This window comes from Sciurus carolinensis, chromosome 3, assembly GCF_902686445.1.
Source record: "Sciurus carolinensis chromosome 3, mSciCar1.2, whole genome shotgun sequence".
NCBI classification, from domain to species: Eukaryota; Metazoa; Chordata; class Mammalia; order Rodentia; family Sciuridae; genus Sciurus; species Sciurus carolinensis.
Genome location: NC_062215.1, coordinates 56,279,713 through 56,297,840, shown reverse-complemented (window position 1 = coordinate 56,297,840; position 18,128 = coordinate 56,279,713). Strand labels below are relative to the sequence as shown.

General features: G+C 38.3%; 1 protein-coding gene and 1 non-coding gene across 8 annotated transcripts in view; both read left to right on the top strand.

Annotated features, from left to right (window-relative positions):
• The window catches only part of Kiaa0753 (KIAA0753 ortholog), an 86,149-nt gene extending 68,800 nt beyond the window's left edge, over positions 1 to 17,349 (top strand). For 6 of the 7 annotated variants that reach the window (XM_047543026.1, XM_047543024.1, XM_047543027.1 and 3 more), the window contains 4 exons: positions 913 to 994; positions 5,600 to 5,720; positions 6,208 to 6,432; positions 15,829 to 17,349. In XM_047543026.1, the coding sequence (XP_047398982.1) occupies positions 913 to 994; positions 5,600 to 5,720; positions 6,208 to 6,432; positions 15,829 to 15,946 (546 nt within the window). In that variant the 3' untranslated portion in view covers positions 15,947 to 17,349. The remainder of the gene's footprint in view (positions 1 to 912; positions 995 to 5,599; positions 5,721 to 6,207; positions 6,433 to 15,828) is intronic. The other variant, XM_047543029.1, reaches the window with a different exon arrangement.
• Trnat-cgu (transfer RNA threonine (anticodon CGU)) lies at positions 1,777 to 1,849 on the top strand. Its single transcript has one exon. It is a non-coding gene; the product is annotated as a tRNA-Thr (tRNA).
• Positions 17,350 to 18,128: the final 779 nt, after the last annotated feature.

The following is an 18,128-nucleotide window of genomic DNA, read 5'->3' as shown; positions in this document are numbered from 1 at the left end:
GTGACCATAGACTTTTTCATCCATTAGCTTATAAGGACTATTCAGCTGTCTCTTCTGCCCTTCTATAGTGTAATCCTATCAAATCACAGATAATTTACCTTTAATTTCTAGACTACTACTTATGCTTTTCTTATAAAATTTTAACCCATCCCCTGGATTATTCACAGCAGGAAATTGAGATCCAGTAAGGGAATAAGTGATGTGGCCAAGGTCACAAAAAATTACTAATAGAGCTCAGATAAGAATCCAGTTCTCCTCACATCAAGTTCAACATTTTCTTTTTCATTGTACCATGATTAAATCTCAGTTGGTCTTTGCAGATAAATGGAAGAATTTTTTGTTGATTTTTGAAAATTCTAAGATATGCAGTTTATCTTGATCTTGCATCTAATTTTCCCTTCTTCCCGATAACTTTCCATACCCAAGCTGTCCCAAACAGTAGCTACTAGCCACATGTGCCAATTGAAATGTTAAATAATTAAAAGTAAAGCATATTACAGGACTGGGGATAGCTCAGTTGATAGAGTGCTTGCCTAACATGCATAAGGCCCTGGGTTCAATCCCCAGCACCACCACCCAAAAAAAAGCACATTACAAGTGCTCAATAATTAGTAGCAACTATAATGGATAGGGAACATAACCAATGTTTCTGTCATCCCAACAAGTTCTAATGGGCAGTCCTGGTCTAGACTGCAGTCATGTTAATCACCTTGTTTTATTTTAGACTTCACCTCATGAGCTAATCACTTTTTCACTTTATGAGCTAATCACTTCCTATCCTGGCAGCTACCCATTCCTGGCACTGCATCTGTGTTAATCATGTCTGCAGAACTTTTCTGTCCTTACTAGTTCTGGTTTATAATGAAACTTATTTTTTTCTCATTAATTAAACTTTTTTTTTTTTTTTTAAAGAAATACCAGGAGATAATTCGCCAAAGATATAATAAAATTGTATATGCTGATCCTCATTTATGGATGCAGGAAGAAAGAAATGGTAGGTGTTCCCCCCACTTTTTCCCCCAACATTTTATTCTAAAAAGTTTCAAACATACAGAAAAAATTTACAGAGAATATTCATGTACCACCTTTGAGATTGTAAAATGAATATTTTGCTTATTTTATCTGTATTTTTTATCCCTCTGTCCATCAGTTCATCTTATCTTTGCATTTCAAATGCTTCTTCACATTTCAAAGTTGCCAGATATACTTTACCCCTAATTTTGTGGCATATATATCATCAGCTAGAATTTAATATTTATTTATAGTTTTTTTCTTCTGTGATTTACAATTTACATATAATAAAATGCACAAATTTTAACTGTCATTTGATGGGTTTTAAAAAATGGGTACATGTTTGTTACCGCAACCCCTGTCTAGATATAGCACACATACATCATCACCTCAGAAGGTTTCCGCATGCCCTTCCCAGTCATCTCCCACCTCCAGGCAACCACTGTGCTTTTAAAATCAGTTTTGACTTTTCTAGAATTTCATATAAGTGCCATCATAATATATACTCTTGTCTAGACTCCTTTCATTCAGCATAGTGTTTTATAGCTTTATGTTGCTTATTCTGTTGCCACTGTAACAAATTTAAGTTATTCACAATTTTAATCCAGAAATTTAGTGACTTAAAACAGATTTATCCTCTTCTAGTTCTGGAAGTCAAAAGTCTGAAGTGAGTTTTAAAGGCTGAAATTAAGGTGCTGGGAGGGCTAATTCCTTCTGAAAACTCCAGGGGAAAAATCTTTTCCTTAAATTTCTTGCAGCTGGGCTGGGGATGTAGCTCAGTTGGTAGAGTGCTTGCCTCGTAAGCATAAGGCCCTGGGTTCAATCCCCAGCACCGCCAAAAAAAAAAATTTCTTGCAGTTTCTAAGGCTGTTGGCATTTCTTAACTTGTGGCCTTTGTACTGTCGTCTGTTTTCATTCCCACATTGCCTTTTTCTCTTCTGTAGTCAGATCTAAATTGCTTGTCTGTTATAAGGAATCTTCTGGTCACATTTAAGACTCCAGTAATCCAGGATTCTCTCCTCATCTCAAGATCCTTAACCTGCTGGGTGCAGTGGCACATACCTGTAATCCCAGTGGCTGGTGAGGGTGAGACAGGAGGATTCAGAGTTCAAAGCCTACTTCTGCAACTTATTGAGGTCCTAAGCAACTCAGCAAGACCCCGTCTCAAAATAAAATACAAAAAAGGACTGGGGATGTGGCTCAATGGTGAAGTTCTCCTGGGTTCAATCCCTGGTATCAGGAAAAACAATTATAAAAAGATCTTTAGCTTAATCAAAGTCCTTTTGACTTAGAAGGTAAAATTCACAGGTTCGAGGGATTAGGATTATAGATGTCTTGGGTCAGGTGTGTTTATGCATCCTGCTACACTCAGTAGTTCATTCTCTTGTATTGCTGAGTACTATCCTGTGGTATACAGGTACTGCATCCAGTTTATCCATTTACCTGTGAATCTGCATTTTGTTGCCTCTAGTCTGGGGCTATTAGGAGTAAATATGTTATCAGTATATCCATGGGTAGTCTTTGTATGGACCATGAGTTTTTATTTTTCTCAGATAAATAATCTAAGAGTAGATTTACTAGGTCATATGATAGGTGTATTTAACTTTATTAAAAACTGCCAGACTTTTGCCAAAGAGGCTGTACTATTTTACACTCCTGCCAACATTCTCATCTATATTGAGCTCCAGTTGTTCCTTGCAGCATTTGGTGTTTGTCAGTCTTTTTAATTGTAACCATTCTGGTAGGGGAATAGTGGTCTCTCACTGTAACTTTTATTTCATTTTCCTTATGAATAATGAAATACAGAACCTTTTCAAGAGATTATTAACCATTGGTATAGCATCCTTTATGAATTATCCAACATCTTTTGTCTGATTTTTTTGATTGTAGGAATGCTTTTTGTGTTCTGGATACAAGTTCTTGTCAAATAAATGGGGTTTTTTCAGTTTTTGTTTTTTATATTTTTTACTTTGTTTTTGGTGGTTCTGAGGTCTAAGCCCAAGGCCTTGTAGATGCTGAGCAGATACTCTACCACTGAGCTACATCCTCAGCCCTGTTTTTTAATTTAATAGCTTTAAAGAAAGATAATTCATATAAATGCACCCTTTCTAGGGTAAACAATTCATTAGTTTTTAGTATGTTCAAGTAGTTGTACAAACCATCACTACTTCTTGAATTCCAGAACATTTTCATCACCCCCTAAAAAACCCTATATCTGTTAGCCCTCAGCTAGACTTTTTGCAAATATTTTCCCCCATCTGTGGCTTACCTGCTTTTTTTCTCAAAGGCATTTTTTCTTCTGTGGTTTTTGCTTTCTGTGGTCTAAGGAACCTTTTTCTACCCCTGAGGTTTGAAGATATTCTCTTGTTTTCTTCTAGAAGCTTTTGGGTTTTAGCTTTTATGTTAAGGTCTGTGATCTTTGTTGGATAAAATTTTCCTGTGATTTGAGGTAGAAATTGAAGCCCATTTATTTTTTTCCCTAATGGATTACCACTTGTTCTAGCACCATTTGTTGAAAAGACTTTTGCTTTTCTCTTCCACTTTTCCAAATTCATCCATTTACATTTTGGCCTCAATTGCTAGGTTGCTATCACATTTTGGCTGGGAAATGTTAATCAAATTCTATTTGACTCATGCTTGTCAGTTACTGACTTACTCAGTGAAAGGAGGAGAATAAAATGTGATTAAGTATTACCTTTAAAGAAATCTAAGTACTATTTGTACTATGCTTACTAAGAGACATAAAGGAAATTGGGTGTAAAGAAGGTTTACAACAGCATATATCATATGTAATTATTTTAAAATATGTGTTTGGGGTATTGTCTTAGGAAAAAGTAATCTCCATGTCATTTTTCCCCCTCTGTGTCAGTTTTTTTGACAGAAAGATGAGCCATCCAAATAAAATACTAATGTATGCTTTTTAGGTTTTATGTAATTTTCAAGCACTGGTTTTTGTTGATGTTATTCTCTTTTCCTAACACTCCTCCAGCCTCCATTTGTATCATCACATACCAATCCAGTGATCCTTCAAGGCCCAGCTCATGTGATCTTACTTGTGTAGTGCTTTTCCTTGTATGAGTTAAGCATCCCTAAGCCAAAAATCTGAAGTCCAAAATGAAGTCCAAAGTTTTAAAGTTTTGAATTTTCAGATTAGGGAATGTTTAACTGGTAAAGTCAATGCAGATATTCCAAAATCTCAAAAACTTCTGGTCCCAAGCATTTAGGACAAGGCACATTCAACCTATATCTGTAGTAGAATTTGTTCTCCCTTCCTCCATTTATTTTTGATGAATTCTGATAGCACATTTTAGCATGTTCTATAATGTTAGAGCTATTTGGTAAGATGTCTTATCTCTCCCAACTATGCCACAGATTCTTTGAGGCTGGAGAGTTTGTCAGGGTAGGTCATGTTTCCCTCTTTGCCTACCACAGGCTGGCACAGTGAGACCCTTCTAATTAATGTCTAGTCAATCAGTGGTATTTTAGCATCTTTTCAGGAAACAGGAAAGGGAAATGTTGAAGGGCAATTTGTTTTACTGATGGTTGGCCCTTGGCCACTAAATTAGGTTGCATCATGTAGAGGACAGTCTTGGGAGGACCTGGTGTTCTTTTTCAAGGACAATTTAAATTATTAATCACTATCTAGGACTCTACATAAAGTCTAGGTATACATTGAAAAGGACCTCTTTAGAACAGTGAAAAGTGAAATTAGTTTTTGTATACTTGTAATTCCAGAATCATGAAATCATAAGAATCTTATGTATCCAGTTTATTCTGTTCTGCTTGTTTGACAAAATGTATCACAGAACCAAATTTAAAGTGATTTTTGGGTTGTGCAGTATCTTATCTATACCTCTTATCCTCTGTGTGACCATTGGAAAATTGATTGTGTACTTCTCAATAATATTTTTCAAAAGCTGACTTGTTTAATCTTTCTGTTTGACAGCAAGAAATCATAAGCATATAAAATGAGAGTCAGAGAAAGTTATTGGACATATAGATACTCCCTACCTAAGAAAAGGATAGATTTTCTTCCTATACTTGCAACACACTTAAAATTAGAAATAATCTAAAACGCAAAAGAGCTGTCAAGCCTGCAAGTTTTGGTTAATAAATTAATGTTTTGACTATCATCATGCAGATTTTTTTCCATCCTTGCCCAGAGACAAATTAAATCAGCTAATTAAGTGTTCAGGTATGAGTGTTTTTTTTCTCTTCTTCAGTAATCAAAGCATTTAAAGGTTAAAAAACAAACTTAACTGCAGACTCCTTGAATAGCTGACTGGATCCTATTGGAACCTGCATAGCCTGGGGCCCGCACAGACCTTGTCAAGAAGTCTTCCTCAGAGCTGGCAAAGATTTCCGAAGGAGTCTTAATTCTTAAGACTGATTTTTCATCTGTTTCTCTATAACTTTTAAATTTACCTTTGCATATAAAACGAGCATTCTTTCCCTTTGCACTGCTCTCTGTACCTTGTATGCTTAAGAGGTGATGTGACTTCCTCAAAGGTTGTTGGCACTAGGACAGCTCTAATATGGATATCACCTTTTCCTTACATGTAGTCATTTTATGCTTCTCCTTTTCTAGGCCAGAAAATTCCAACATTAAGTGAAAGTCCTCTGTCTCCTCATCCAATCAGGATCACAAAGACAGCAGCTCACAAGGATCCAGCTGTGAACATCTTGTTAGAAAGGCCCTGCAATGGCAAGTAAGTGGCCAAGATGCTGTTAGCTGGTCTGCTGCTTTCGCTGTCATTAAAGTCCGGATTCTTCCTACATGACAAAGAAGTTCTTTTGAGCAAGATCTTGCAAATTCCAACGGCTCAGTAAAACAGCATGGTTATAGAAAGGCCATTGAGTGTGTTGTATCCTAAGGAGCCCTTCAGCACACAGTACCATGCATCTGGATTTTCATGTTGAGAGCATTACTTTGGTGTATGTGGGTTGTGCTGATATTTACTGCAGGATTTGCTCACAGAATTGCTTTGTGTTAGGAACACTAATGCCTGCAGTGTCGAGGATATTAGTACAGTGAGAAGGAGAACAGTGTCTGGTGATAGGATGTTGAGTTTTGTTTGGTGTGAGAAAGAGAAATGAAGGTGAGTCTTTGGTTATGAAACCACAAGGATAAATTAACAGTTCACCCTTGCTTACTGATGAATTTTGAATGCCTTCATCCTCTTTATTTGTTCTCAGTTCCTTGGATGAAAGTGTGGGAACAGAGGAGAGATCAGAGAAAAGAGAGGTTTCCCTTCCCTCCCTTGCAGAAGATTCCCAACAGAGAGAAGGCCGAACTCCCCTCTTTGTCCCACCTGGTATGCGGCACAGCATTGGTGACTACTGTAGTCGTTTTGAACAGTACCTCCGGATCATAGCTCATGAGGCCATAGGCTCCTTCAACCCATGGCTGATAGCTGAAAGGTCAGTAAAATGTATGTGCCTGTGTTTAGGAACCAAGTGCCAAATTTTAGACTCAGCAAAGCTGGAGACAGGGCCAGCCAAGTTCTCATACCGTGCTTTCGGGCCCTGGAATTCCAGTTGCTTCTAGACAGGCTTTCTCTGCTATGCCTTTTTTCAGATACAGGTGACCATAAAACAGCACAGGCTTTACAACTGCTCTGCCGCTGCCTTTTCCAGTGCAGAGTGTCCTAGCCAGTTCAGGCTGCCATAAAATACTGCAGACTGGGGGACTTAAAACAACAGGAATTTACTTGTCATAGTTCTGGAGGCTTGGAAACCTAAGATCAAGGTGTCTGGTGAGCATCCTCTTCCAGGCTTGCAGATGGTGACCTGCTTGCTATGTCCTTTTATGAGGCAGAGAAAGGAGCTGTGATCTGTCTTCCTCCTCTTATAAACTAACCTCATCACGAGGGCTCCACCTTCATGATCTCATCTAAACCTAATTATCTTCCAAAGGCCCCTGCCATCACATGGGAAGTTAGGGCATCAACACATGAATTTAGGGTGGGGACACAAACATTCAGCCCTTAACATCAACTATAGTATTCAGGAGTCCAGTCAGAGCTGATTTCCTTTTGCTCCTAGTGAGGGTGTTGTCGCATTCGGGAACACAAAATATTGCTAGGCAGGAAACAGTCATGATTATGAAATCTTCATGGTTGAGACAAGTTTGCCTTTGCAAGCAACAAGCCTCTGACTTCACATTGTCATTAACCCTTCTTCTTCTCCAGGTCATCTCACCTGGGAAAAGTAGTTTTATGAATCATAAAACAAGACCCTACGGCTACGAAAGTTAGAAGGTTGGAAGCCTTCTTTTGTTTATGTACATGGCACTTACAAGATATATGTAAATTCATTCTTTAAAAAGGTCCAAAATTTAAATTCCTCATGGGTATGACTTTATTATAAACATGCAAGGTTTTTTTTTTGTCATTGAGATAAATATTATACTATGATTATATTTCTTTCTTAAACAAGTTTTAAACATGTTTTAGGAATTAATAATTGCCTCTTTTTATTTGCCTATTCTTTTCTATATTTATTATCTTTCTGTATATATTACCAACAATTTCTCAATATAATTTTCCTGATTAACAAAAATAGCAGTTAATCCCTGCTTCTCAACCTCAGCCCTCCTTTTTCTCCTTAGACTCTCTTTCCTCCTGTGCTAATCTGGCCCAGCTATTCTTGCAGCCCTGCTCTGTGGCTCTTGTTCTGGAATTTCATCATCAACCTGAGCGTTGAGTTACCCCATCCCCCTCCTGATGTTCTACCCTTGTATTCCTCTTTCTTGGTTTACTCTCTTGTTTTGATGGAGCTTATCCTGCTTTGTGTATTGGAGAAAATTTCTTGAGACAAATTTGAAAGTGGGTACCTTTATATTTGATTGATACTTTGCTGAGTTTAAAATTGTTGGTTTATTTTTTCCAAAGAATATACCTTCCTTCTTTTGTGGGGGTGGAGAATGGATTGTCAGTTTGCTGCCAAGAGTAGGAGTGGAGATCTATCAGGCTACCTGCTGATAGATGCAGATTTTCTTGTTCTATGAGAACAAGAAACTTGGTTTTTGTTCTCAAAATTTTCAACCCTTTTTCTTATTCTCTAATCCCATATCATACTATGCCTTCATGATTCCTGGTACTCTTACTTCCTGAGCCTTTCTGATGTTTTGTGGGATAATCAGCTTCTTTTGCTTGGCATCTCCCTCAAAGGCTCTTAGGTTTCAGTTTCCTCCATGTTTCCTCTGTACTGCTTAATTAGTCATGATTTTTCATGTGTTGCCTTCTGAAAATTTCGGACGTTTCTCACATACTTTGTGTCTCTCTTTTTTTTTTTTTCTTCACAGATGTATATATTTATTTATTTTTATTTTAGTGGGATTTGGGCAGGATCAGGGGGATAATCACTCATATTCAAACCTTGAGTTAACCTGAAGACTTGAGACTGGTCTTTATTGTATGGTAGCCATTGAAGCTTATGAAATCCTTTGTTCTGTGTAACTCTTGTGCACACCTCTTGTGATAGTGCTCTGAAGATTTTCTGGGAGAAGAGAAATAAACTCGACTTGCTTCCATGTGTTCTCTTGTAGACCTGTAGCATACTTATTTTTCTATAACCTGTCTGGATCCCTTAGACTAACCACCATATTGGAAAATCCAAAAGCAAACCCAGGAAGATATACTATTCCTTGTTTGTTCTTACCACCTAATAAAATGATATATTTTGTTCATAATTGTTTTTTTAGATGTAGGGAAAAGTTCTCCCAGTCTATAAGGATAATAAGTTAAAGTGTAAAGGACAGAACTATTAAAAATTATGATTGGATTTTTACAAATGCTTTTTTCTTCTGCCATCATTTCGCCCCAAGTGACAGTGTATCTGAACATTCTAGTTCTGTTGTTTTATTTTGTTTTTTTTTAATCTATCCTGTTTTAATTTCTTGAATGTTCCAAAGATGAAAGTTGCATTGATCAGACCTTGAAAAAGCATCCAAAGGCAGTTGACTTCATCTTGTAGTCTCTAGGGTAAGAGGAAGCTAGCAAAGGATTTTTTTTTTTTTTTTTTTTGTGGTCTTTTAATGTGTGTATTATTCCTTATTCCTGAAGAAAGGTACTGTTCCCATGCTTAGAGGGAGAAGATGATATAAACTGGATGCAAGTAAATGATGAGTTGGAAAAGGAAAGGTATTAGTGTTGTTTTGGGTTTTTGTTGTTGTTGTTGTTGTTTTGGTACTAGGGATTGAGCCCAGGGACACTCAACCACTAAGCCACATCCCCAGCCCTTCTTTATTTTTTATTTTAAGACAGGATCTCATTAAGTTGCTGATACTGGCTTTGAACCTGTGATCTACCTGCCTCAGCCTCCCAAGCCACCGGGATTACAGGCAGAGGTCATTGCACATGGTTATGGTAGTGCTTTTGATAAAAGCAAATTCATAAAGATTCTTGGGTTTTAAAAAGTGAGATTTCTAGTTGAGAGGGACAAATTGAATATATGTATTTATCTCTATTCCCTGTATGTCTGTCCTACTGTTTGTCACTAAAATAAGTAAAAAAGCATAAAACCATCAATGATAGCAAACAAGAATATCAATAAGAATCTGGAAGCCATAAAGCAGTTAAGACAAATGACAAATGATTTAGCAGACCAGAGAAAGAAAGCACCTAGTAGGTGAAACTAAGAACCAAGTTTATCTGTACGAAAGAACCGTAGTAAGACTCAGGAACTAGAAACACCAGATGCTTGTGAAGGCATGGATTAGATGAACCAGAAAATAGGAGGTTTGGTTGAAATTCTTAGTCTTGAAAATGAGCAGACAGAGATGACCAGACATTTGATGAAAGCAATATGTAAGATAACTGATAAAGAGAATTCTGAGGAAGCAGAGAGAATGCAATGAACTGAATAAAAAATTAAAAAACAAATGAATTAATATTCTCAGAGAACTAAATGTAGCTGTTTTATCACAAAACAAGATCAGGATACTATAAAAAATGAACTTTCTGAGAATGATAAATGTCTTAGACACATAGCCAAGTGTGGCACACAACTGTGATCCCAGTGACTTTGGAGACTGAGGCAGGAGAATCACAAGTTTAAGGTCAGCTTCAGCAATTTAGCAAGACCCTGTCTCAGAATAAAAAATTAAAAAAAAAACAAAAAACAAAAAAAACTGAGGTCATAGCTCAGGACTAAAATGCCCCAGAGTTCAATCTTCAGTCTCCCCACCAAAATGTGACTAGTGCAAAAAGAAAGAAAAACATGATAGTTGAAATAAATTCACTAGAAGAATTTAAAGAAAAAAAAAAAAAAAAAAAAGTCAGGCAGCCAAATAAAAAATTAAGGAGCTAGATAATAACAACAAATAAAAATTTAGAGGGTTGTTCTATGAGACCCAGTATCACCCAATATCTGAATAGGAGTTTCAGAATGTGGGAAAAGAGAAATGGGAAATTACTAAAGAAATACTACAAGAGGGGCTGGGGAGATAGCTCAGTCGGTAGAGTGCTTGCCTTGCAAGCACAAGGCCCTGGGTTCGATCCCCAGCACCGCAAAAAAAAAAAAAAAAAAAAATACTACAAGAAAATTTCCCTAAAGACTGTATGTAATCTTTAAATTGAAAGAGTTCATCAATTGTTCACCGTGAGGGAAAAAGGAAATGAATGAATGAATGGATGGATGGAAGGAAGGAACAAAATACACCATGGCACATCATTATGAAAAGGAAATTTGAGCATCCGAGCTTAAGAAGATTACAAAAGATACCAGAGAGTTAAAACTGGATACCTTCAAATAATCAGAAAAGAGAATGACATATTGTTTTCCATAACAACACTGGAAGTTAGAAGATATTTGAACACACTTCCAAAGTATAACCTAGATTTCTGAGCACAGAAGTCTAAATTATCAATAAAGAGTACATTGTCAGGCATACAAAATGTCCAAAAATTTAGTTTCTCTGCACTACTGCATACTAGAGGATGCATGCCACCAATACAAGATGTGCATTAAGAAAAAGGAAGGTTGGGGTTTAGGATGCTTAGACTCCACCATGGAACTCCCAGAAAAATGCAAAAGCCATTTCTAGGAGAAGAATTTTTCAGCAAGCACAAATAGCTCCTGGGCCACATGGGAGCAGAGAGCAATGGACCCCAGGAGCGAGGGAAATGCAGAGTGAAAAAGATTAAAAAAGAACAGATGTTGGAATTATTGAGAGTACCTTTGTGTTTCTTTCATAGTTTGATGAAGACTTAGTGATAGGAATATAAAAGCAAAGCAAGTGTAAAAACAAGGTGATTACCTCTGCTTCTAGTAGTGATACACTTGGTAATTTAGACCACCTCTCCCACTGAGGATAACTATTAATAGAACAGCTGGATTAAAAATAGAACATCCACACTTAGAGACATCAAGAAGTTAACCAGGCCAGAATCCTGGAGAACAGAAGAGACCCAAAGAGGTTAGCCTATCATGTGACACTGGATAGTTAATGCTGGAGGGAGAAAAGCAGCACTTTTGATAGATGATCCAGGTCAGAATCCAGGGGTTGCCAAGGTAAGGCAATTACCCTGGTAAACTTTCCTTATTTTTGACTGAGACCCAGAAATGTTGCATTCTGCAAGTATGGGTGACTCAGATATAAATTGGCATGCTGAGGGACTTCACTCAGCAACAGAATATCTCAGTTCCTGAGGTTCGAATGGAGTGACTCTAAATTTTTACTATCCCCCAGTCTGTAGGCATAAGCAAACAAATTTTCCTTGGAGGAAAATAACATCATTTTAGGACTCAACTTACTTCTACAATTTTCAAATACAGTGTCTGGCATATGGTGAAAAATAACAAGGCAATAAAGAGAAAAGACAATAACAAGAACAGACCCACAGTAGTTCCAGATATTAGAGCTATTTCATAGACATTAAAATAACTGTCTAGTGTGTTCACAGAAATAAAAGGTGCAACTTAGAATTTTGGCAGAGAATTGGGAACTAAAGAAAATATAAATGTACATTCTAGAATGAAAAATTTTATTTCTGAAGTGATAAATTTATTGAATGTGTTCAGTAGCAAATTAGATACAGCAAAAGAGAAAATTAGAGGCTTAGAACATAGGATGGAAGAAAATATCAGAATGATGCATGGAGATACACACAAAAGATGAAAAGTAAAGAAGAGGAGAGGGTAAGGAGCTGGATGTGGTATTGCCTGTAATCCTAGCAACTTGGAAGTCTTATGCAGGAAGATCACAAGTTTGAGACCAACCTCAGCAACTTAGTGAGACCCTGTCCCAAAATAAAAAATTGAAGGACTAGCAATGTAGCTCAATGGTAAAGAGCCCTGGATTTAGTTCCTAGTGCCTCCTATCCCCCACACCTCCCAAAAAAAGGAGGAGGAGGAGGAGGAGGAGGAAGGGACATAGAGGATAAAATAAGGTCTGATATATAGGTTGTTGGCGTCAGAAGGTAAGGAGAGCGAGAAAATAAACAACATCCAAAGAAATAATGACTATCACTTGTTAAAACAGCAAAAGATGTCAAAACATGGATTGAAGAAACTCTAAAAACCCCAAGAAAGAAGAATTAAAGGAAATTCATACTTGGAAAAAATGTGGTATTGTTGAAAATCAAAGACAAAGAAAATCTTAAAATCAGAAGTAGGAGGAAAAAAAGAGAAAAGAAAAAACAGTAGAAGCTAAAACACCTGGCACCTTTTAAAGAAAAGAAAAGAACCACCAATCCAGAGTCCATGAAGTATTTATCAAGAAGGAAGGTGAACTGGGTGTGATGGTGCACACCTGTGATCCCATTGGCTTGGGAGGCTGAGGCAGGAGAATTGCAAGTTCAAGGCCAGCCTCAGCAACTTAGTGAGGCCCTAAGCAACTTAGTGAAACACTGTCTCAAAATATAAAAAAAGTCTTGGGGATGTGGTTTACTGGTTAAGCACCCCTGGGCTCAATCCCCAATACCAAAAAAAAAAAAAAGGAAGGTTCCAAATGAACAAAACCAAAACCAAGACTTTTATTGCTAGTAGACCTTCACTGTGGGAAATATTAACAGGACATCTTCAGGCAGGAAGAAAACAGTCACAGATGGAAGGTTGGAAAATATAGAAAGACATAAATAAAAAGGTAAACATGTAGGTAAATGAATATTTGCTGCATAAACCAGCAATACTGATGTCTTTTGGGTATATATGAGCATGTGATTTAAACTACACAGTAGCAATAGCATTTGAGACATAAGTCTGGTAGGGGATATAAATGGAGTTAGTGTTCTAAGGTTCTTTCATTATCTGGGGAAAACATAAGAATATTAAGCTATGTTAGAAAATGAGTCAAGGATGCTTATAATCTAGGATGACCACTAAACAAGTGTTGGAAAGTGTGTATGATACCCAATTTTGTAGAAAGGGAAAAATGTAATAAAAAAATTGCAAAACCCAAAAGAAGGCAAGGAAGAAGAGAGAATAGAAAATACTTCATATTTTAGTGGTATAACTCAAATATATCAGAATATAATGAAATGAAAAAGGGGCTGGGGGTGTGACTCAGTGGTCTACAGCACTTGCCTGGCCGCCTGAGGCCCTGGGTTTGACCTCCAGTACCACAGGGGTAATAAGCAAAAATAAAACCACTAGGGTGGGAATGGGTAAAAGAGAAGCAGAGTGACACCTTCATGGAACCATGTTCATCCACCTGTATATTCTCCCTAATCAAGGGTGGGGGACACTAACCTGAACTGCAAATAGAAACATGAGCCTAACTGTATTTCATGTAGCTAACATAGTCAATCTAAAGGGGTGAAGGCAGGTAAGAACTCACTGAAGTAACTTTTGAGCACACTGTGTGGGCTGTATACATTATGGCATGTACTGAACCTAATCAGGTAGATTTCTTTTACACAGTGTTATGCAGTAAAAAATTCTAAAACTGCTTTCTCTGTTTTAAGATTGATCAAATAAGTAAGCACAATTTGAACAATGAGAGCAAGGTTTCTGGGGGAAGCCTAAAATGAATCCTCTGAAATGGAATTACAGGTATTCTTATGAATTTAAGTTTTTGATAGATACAAAAATAGATATAGCTTGGCATAGTGGCACACACCTGTGATACCGGTGACTTGGGAGGATGAGGCAGGAGGATTGCAAGTTCAAGGCCAGCCTCAGCAACTAAGCAAGGCCCTAAAGCAACTTAGGGAAACCTTGTTTGAAAATAAAAAATAAGAAAAAGGGCTGGGGATGTGGCTGAGTGGTTAAGGGCCCCCTGGGTTCTATCTCTAGTACCAAAAAAAGAAAGAAAAATAGGGGATATGTGTGTCTTAGTTTGCTGCTGAGAGGGCCTAGGAGCAGAAGCATGGTAGCAATGAGCACACCTGGTACCTAGAACTTGGTTTCTCAGTACTGTGCTCTATGGCTCCTGAGAGAAATGGTTGATTTCAGAACTAGGGCTGCGACTTGGAAATGTAAGGTAATCCCAGAGTCTCATAGTATGCTGCCAGAAAGGAAGTGCTCAAAGAATGATGGGGACATGTTAAGAGGACAGTCAGCCAACTTGAAAGGGTTTTGACTGGGTCAAATCTGGGAAGTTTTTGTGTTGTTTTCTTTTGTTTTTGTGGTGCTGGGGCTCAAACCCAGGGCTATGTGTATGCTAGGTAAGTACTCTACCACTAGCTACATCCTCAGACTTGGGACGTTTGTAAGCATCAAATTAGATAATAGTAATGGATTCCAAAAATGAATATGTAGTGAACTCCCACAAGTAGGAATTCATCAGGCCAAACTGATATGAATAAATGAATACACAAATAAGGGAGACAGGGAAGCTCTTCATTATAGTGGAATGCCAACTATTAAATGGAAAAAGAATGATGAAATTAGGAAAGTTGGATGAGAAAAGGGATATTTAGTCTCATAGTACTTCCCTACAATATACTTATTAATTTACAAAGGGTAGGTAGTAACTTTACAGGGGAGAAACCTGGCAGAGTTACCATAACCAGGTGTTCGGAATCACCATTCATGGTAATGGGACAAGTAGATACTATGGAACACTGAGGGGATACAATCTCCCTCTGTGGCATCTGTTCCAGAAATATGTAGCTAGACACTGATCATAAGCCCACATACAGGGGCATTCTGCAAAAACATAAAGAGACTGAGGAACTGTTTCAGACTAAAGTACACTAAAGACACTTGACAACTAAATGCAGCCCATGATCCTGCACTGAATGCTGGACTAGAAAACACTGTATTTTAAAGGGCATTGTTTGGACATTTGGCAAATTTTGAATAAGGTTTGTAGGTAAGATTAGGTGATCGTTTTGTATGAATGTTAATTTTGCAATTTCTGGAACTGTACCATGGTTATCTAAGAGCATTGTCCGTGTTTCTAGGAAACACACACTGAGTACTTCAGGGATATCACGTCTGCAGTTCACTGTTGAAACAGTTCAGAATAAAAAGAGGGTGTGCAGAGAGAGGGAGCACAGTTTGGAGCCTCCTGCCCCCTCCCAATTAGAGAAGGCACACTCTCCTCTGTCAGGCAGTTAGTCCCAGGTGGATCTAAACTGGGGCTGGTTTGCACTAGTTATTTTCCAGTCACCTCTGGTTTCAGCTATTGAAGGGTGAGGTCCACTCTGTTACAGGCCTCTAGTACACTTTGGGATCTATGCACCATTGTCTTAATATCTAGGAGAGTGAGGCCTTTCATCTTGTTTTTCTTCTTCAAAACTATCTTGGCTCTTAGCCTTTTGAATTTCCATTTAAATTTTAGAATTGACTTGTTAAGTTCCCCAGCTGAGCACCAGAATGGCTCCAGGTTTGGCTGTCCATACCTTAAGCGTGTCGTTTATCTTCCAGCTTTTCAGAAGAGCTGGTAGATGAAGCTCTGGGGGCCGTGGCTGCAGAACTTCAGGATGTGTGTGAAGACTACGCAGAAGCTGTGTTCACCTCAGAATTCCTAGAGGCTGCTACATAAAGGTTCTCAAGGCGAGGCCCCTTGTGTCACACTGGAGAAGAGACGGCACCACGCTTGTGTTTTAGACTACACAAAACCTTTATCTTCAGCTGTACATCCAGGCACAGAAGGTGCTGCCCACCACAGGGAAGGAGATGCCAGTGAGCTCAGCCTCACTTCATGTTCTCTCATTGTCATAGCAATGGTTCTGGAAGTTTATGATGGAATGTGTTAAATTTATCAGTGCTCAGGAAACATGAATTGATTATGACAATATAATATTTTCAGAATGTATAATTTTCCTGTTGGGGTATTATGTTCATTCGTCTGGCTCATTTTGGTGATCACAATGTTTTGAAAGGTAATGGATAAATAAATATGTTTCATGCAGGGATTCAAGCTGCTGTTGAACCCCCAGGTGTCATCAGCGTTAGGGTTGAGTCCCAGCACCTGGCCCATGTTTTTCATCTTTGGCTGTGCCCTGACAAGACACCTGTCCCTCCTGGGTTACAGACTGACGTGGAGCACAGAGTTAGGTCATGCTGCCAAACCTCCGCACTCGTGCAGCTAAAAATGAGACCCCACCAGTGCACAGCAATAAACACAACTGTCTTTAAGATTCAATCCCTAGGTCATTTTTCACATTTTCAGTCCCTCAAAGTCTTTTTATTGCTGTGTTTTGACACATTCTGGTATAAAAAGCTTTCTCTGAATTCAGAGGAAGTTTGAAGACATCAGGAAAGGACCAGGTCTTCTCCTGTGACCGGTGAAGGTATGGAACCCACTGTTTCTGAGAAGGTCAGAACTTTCTGTGTCCACACTGCAGAGCAACCCCATGTGGGAGGAGGGGACAGAGCTGGATAGTGTGAAGACCTCTGGGTTTCCCAAGAGTAAGGAAGACCTATAAGAAACCCAACAGCTTGGTTGTCCAGCGTCTTGTAGGTCATGGTACCCAGGGAAAAGCCTCTGTTATTTTAGAAACTGAATTCAGAAAAAGGAAAGACGTGTGCATAAAAATAAGGCCACTGCCTGGAAAAAACTTCCCTCAATTATTTGCCCGAGACCTGGTGAAAGAAATGTGAAGAACAAGTGGGGTGAGCTACGCCCCAGGGTGTAATGTGACTCCTGTTACAACATGCTCAGGGCTGTCATCTGGGATCTGAAGTGCAAGTATTTCAGGTGATAATTTAAGCTGCTCAATCACACTTATTTGTGCAAAATTGATTTTCATTTAATGTTAATGTTTTCCTCAATTTTATGTAACTTCAGAATGTAAAGAGCTTCAAGGGAATTATAGGTCTGTAATCTGGAGAGTTAAATGTGTGCACTTGAACGGATGGGAGGACCTGTTATTGGTAGTACAAAGTAATTTGTGTGGCAATTTTTACTGTGCTGATTTTTTTAAAAAATAAACTCAATATTTTAAAGTATGCACATGTCTATTTGAAATAATTTACATCTTTTTTTTTTCCACAGGCAAAGTGCGATGTGATTTACAGAAACCATTGAGAATACTTTTGTGTCTGATATGAGAATAGTGGATTATCTGCCACCCCTTCCTCTCCCTCAGAAAAAAAATAAATGATAATAAACACTAACCTCTGTTGAGCACATACTAGAGCCTTGCTCTCAGTGCTTATTACTATTCCCAGTTTACAGATGATTGCACTGAGGCACAGGAGGGGATAATTTTTCAAACAAGCCTGTTTTCCATGGTAGGGTCACAGATTCATTTATTCCCATAAGATAATTGTAGCAATTTGAAATGTTCACTTGAGTGCATGCTCCTACCTGTCCTCTCCAATAAGCATGTCCCAGATACTGTCCTCTGTAACTGTCCCTTTGCTGAACACTTCCTGCTTCAGCCTGAGCTCTAAAGCCTCCTTGCCTTGTTTGAGGATCTTTCCTGCACCAGATAACCTCCTGCCTCTGAGTCACGTGTGTTAGGCCCATACCTGCCTCTGGGTCCAGGTGGCTACTCCATACCCTGGCCCATGGCGAATCTGCAGGCAAACCATTCACCAAACACAAAACAAACTACAAGAAGTAAAAACCTTTATTCAAAAATGGAAGTTGAATCTTTATAAATTTTCCTATTTACAGCCTTCTGGCTATCCCAGCCCTCCAGCGACATTTGCTTTGTTGACAAGCACTGGGCATGTATGGGTCATTCTCTAATTCCCTTCAGTTTTCTCATGACCTG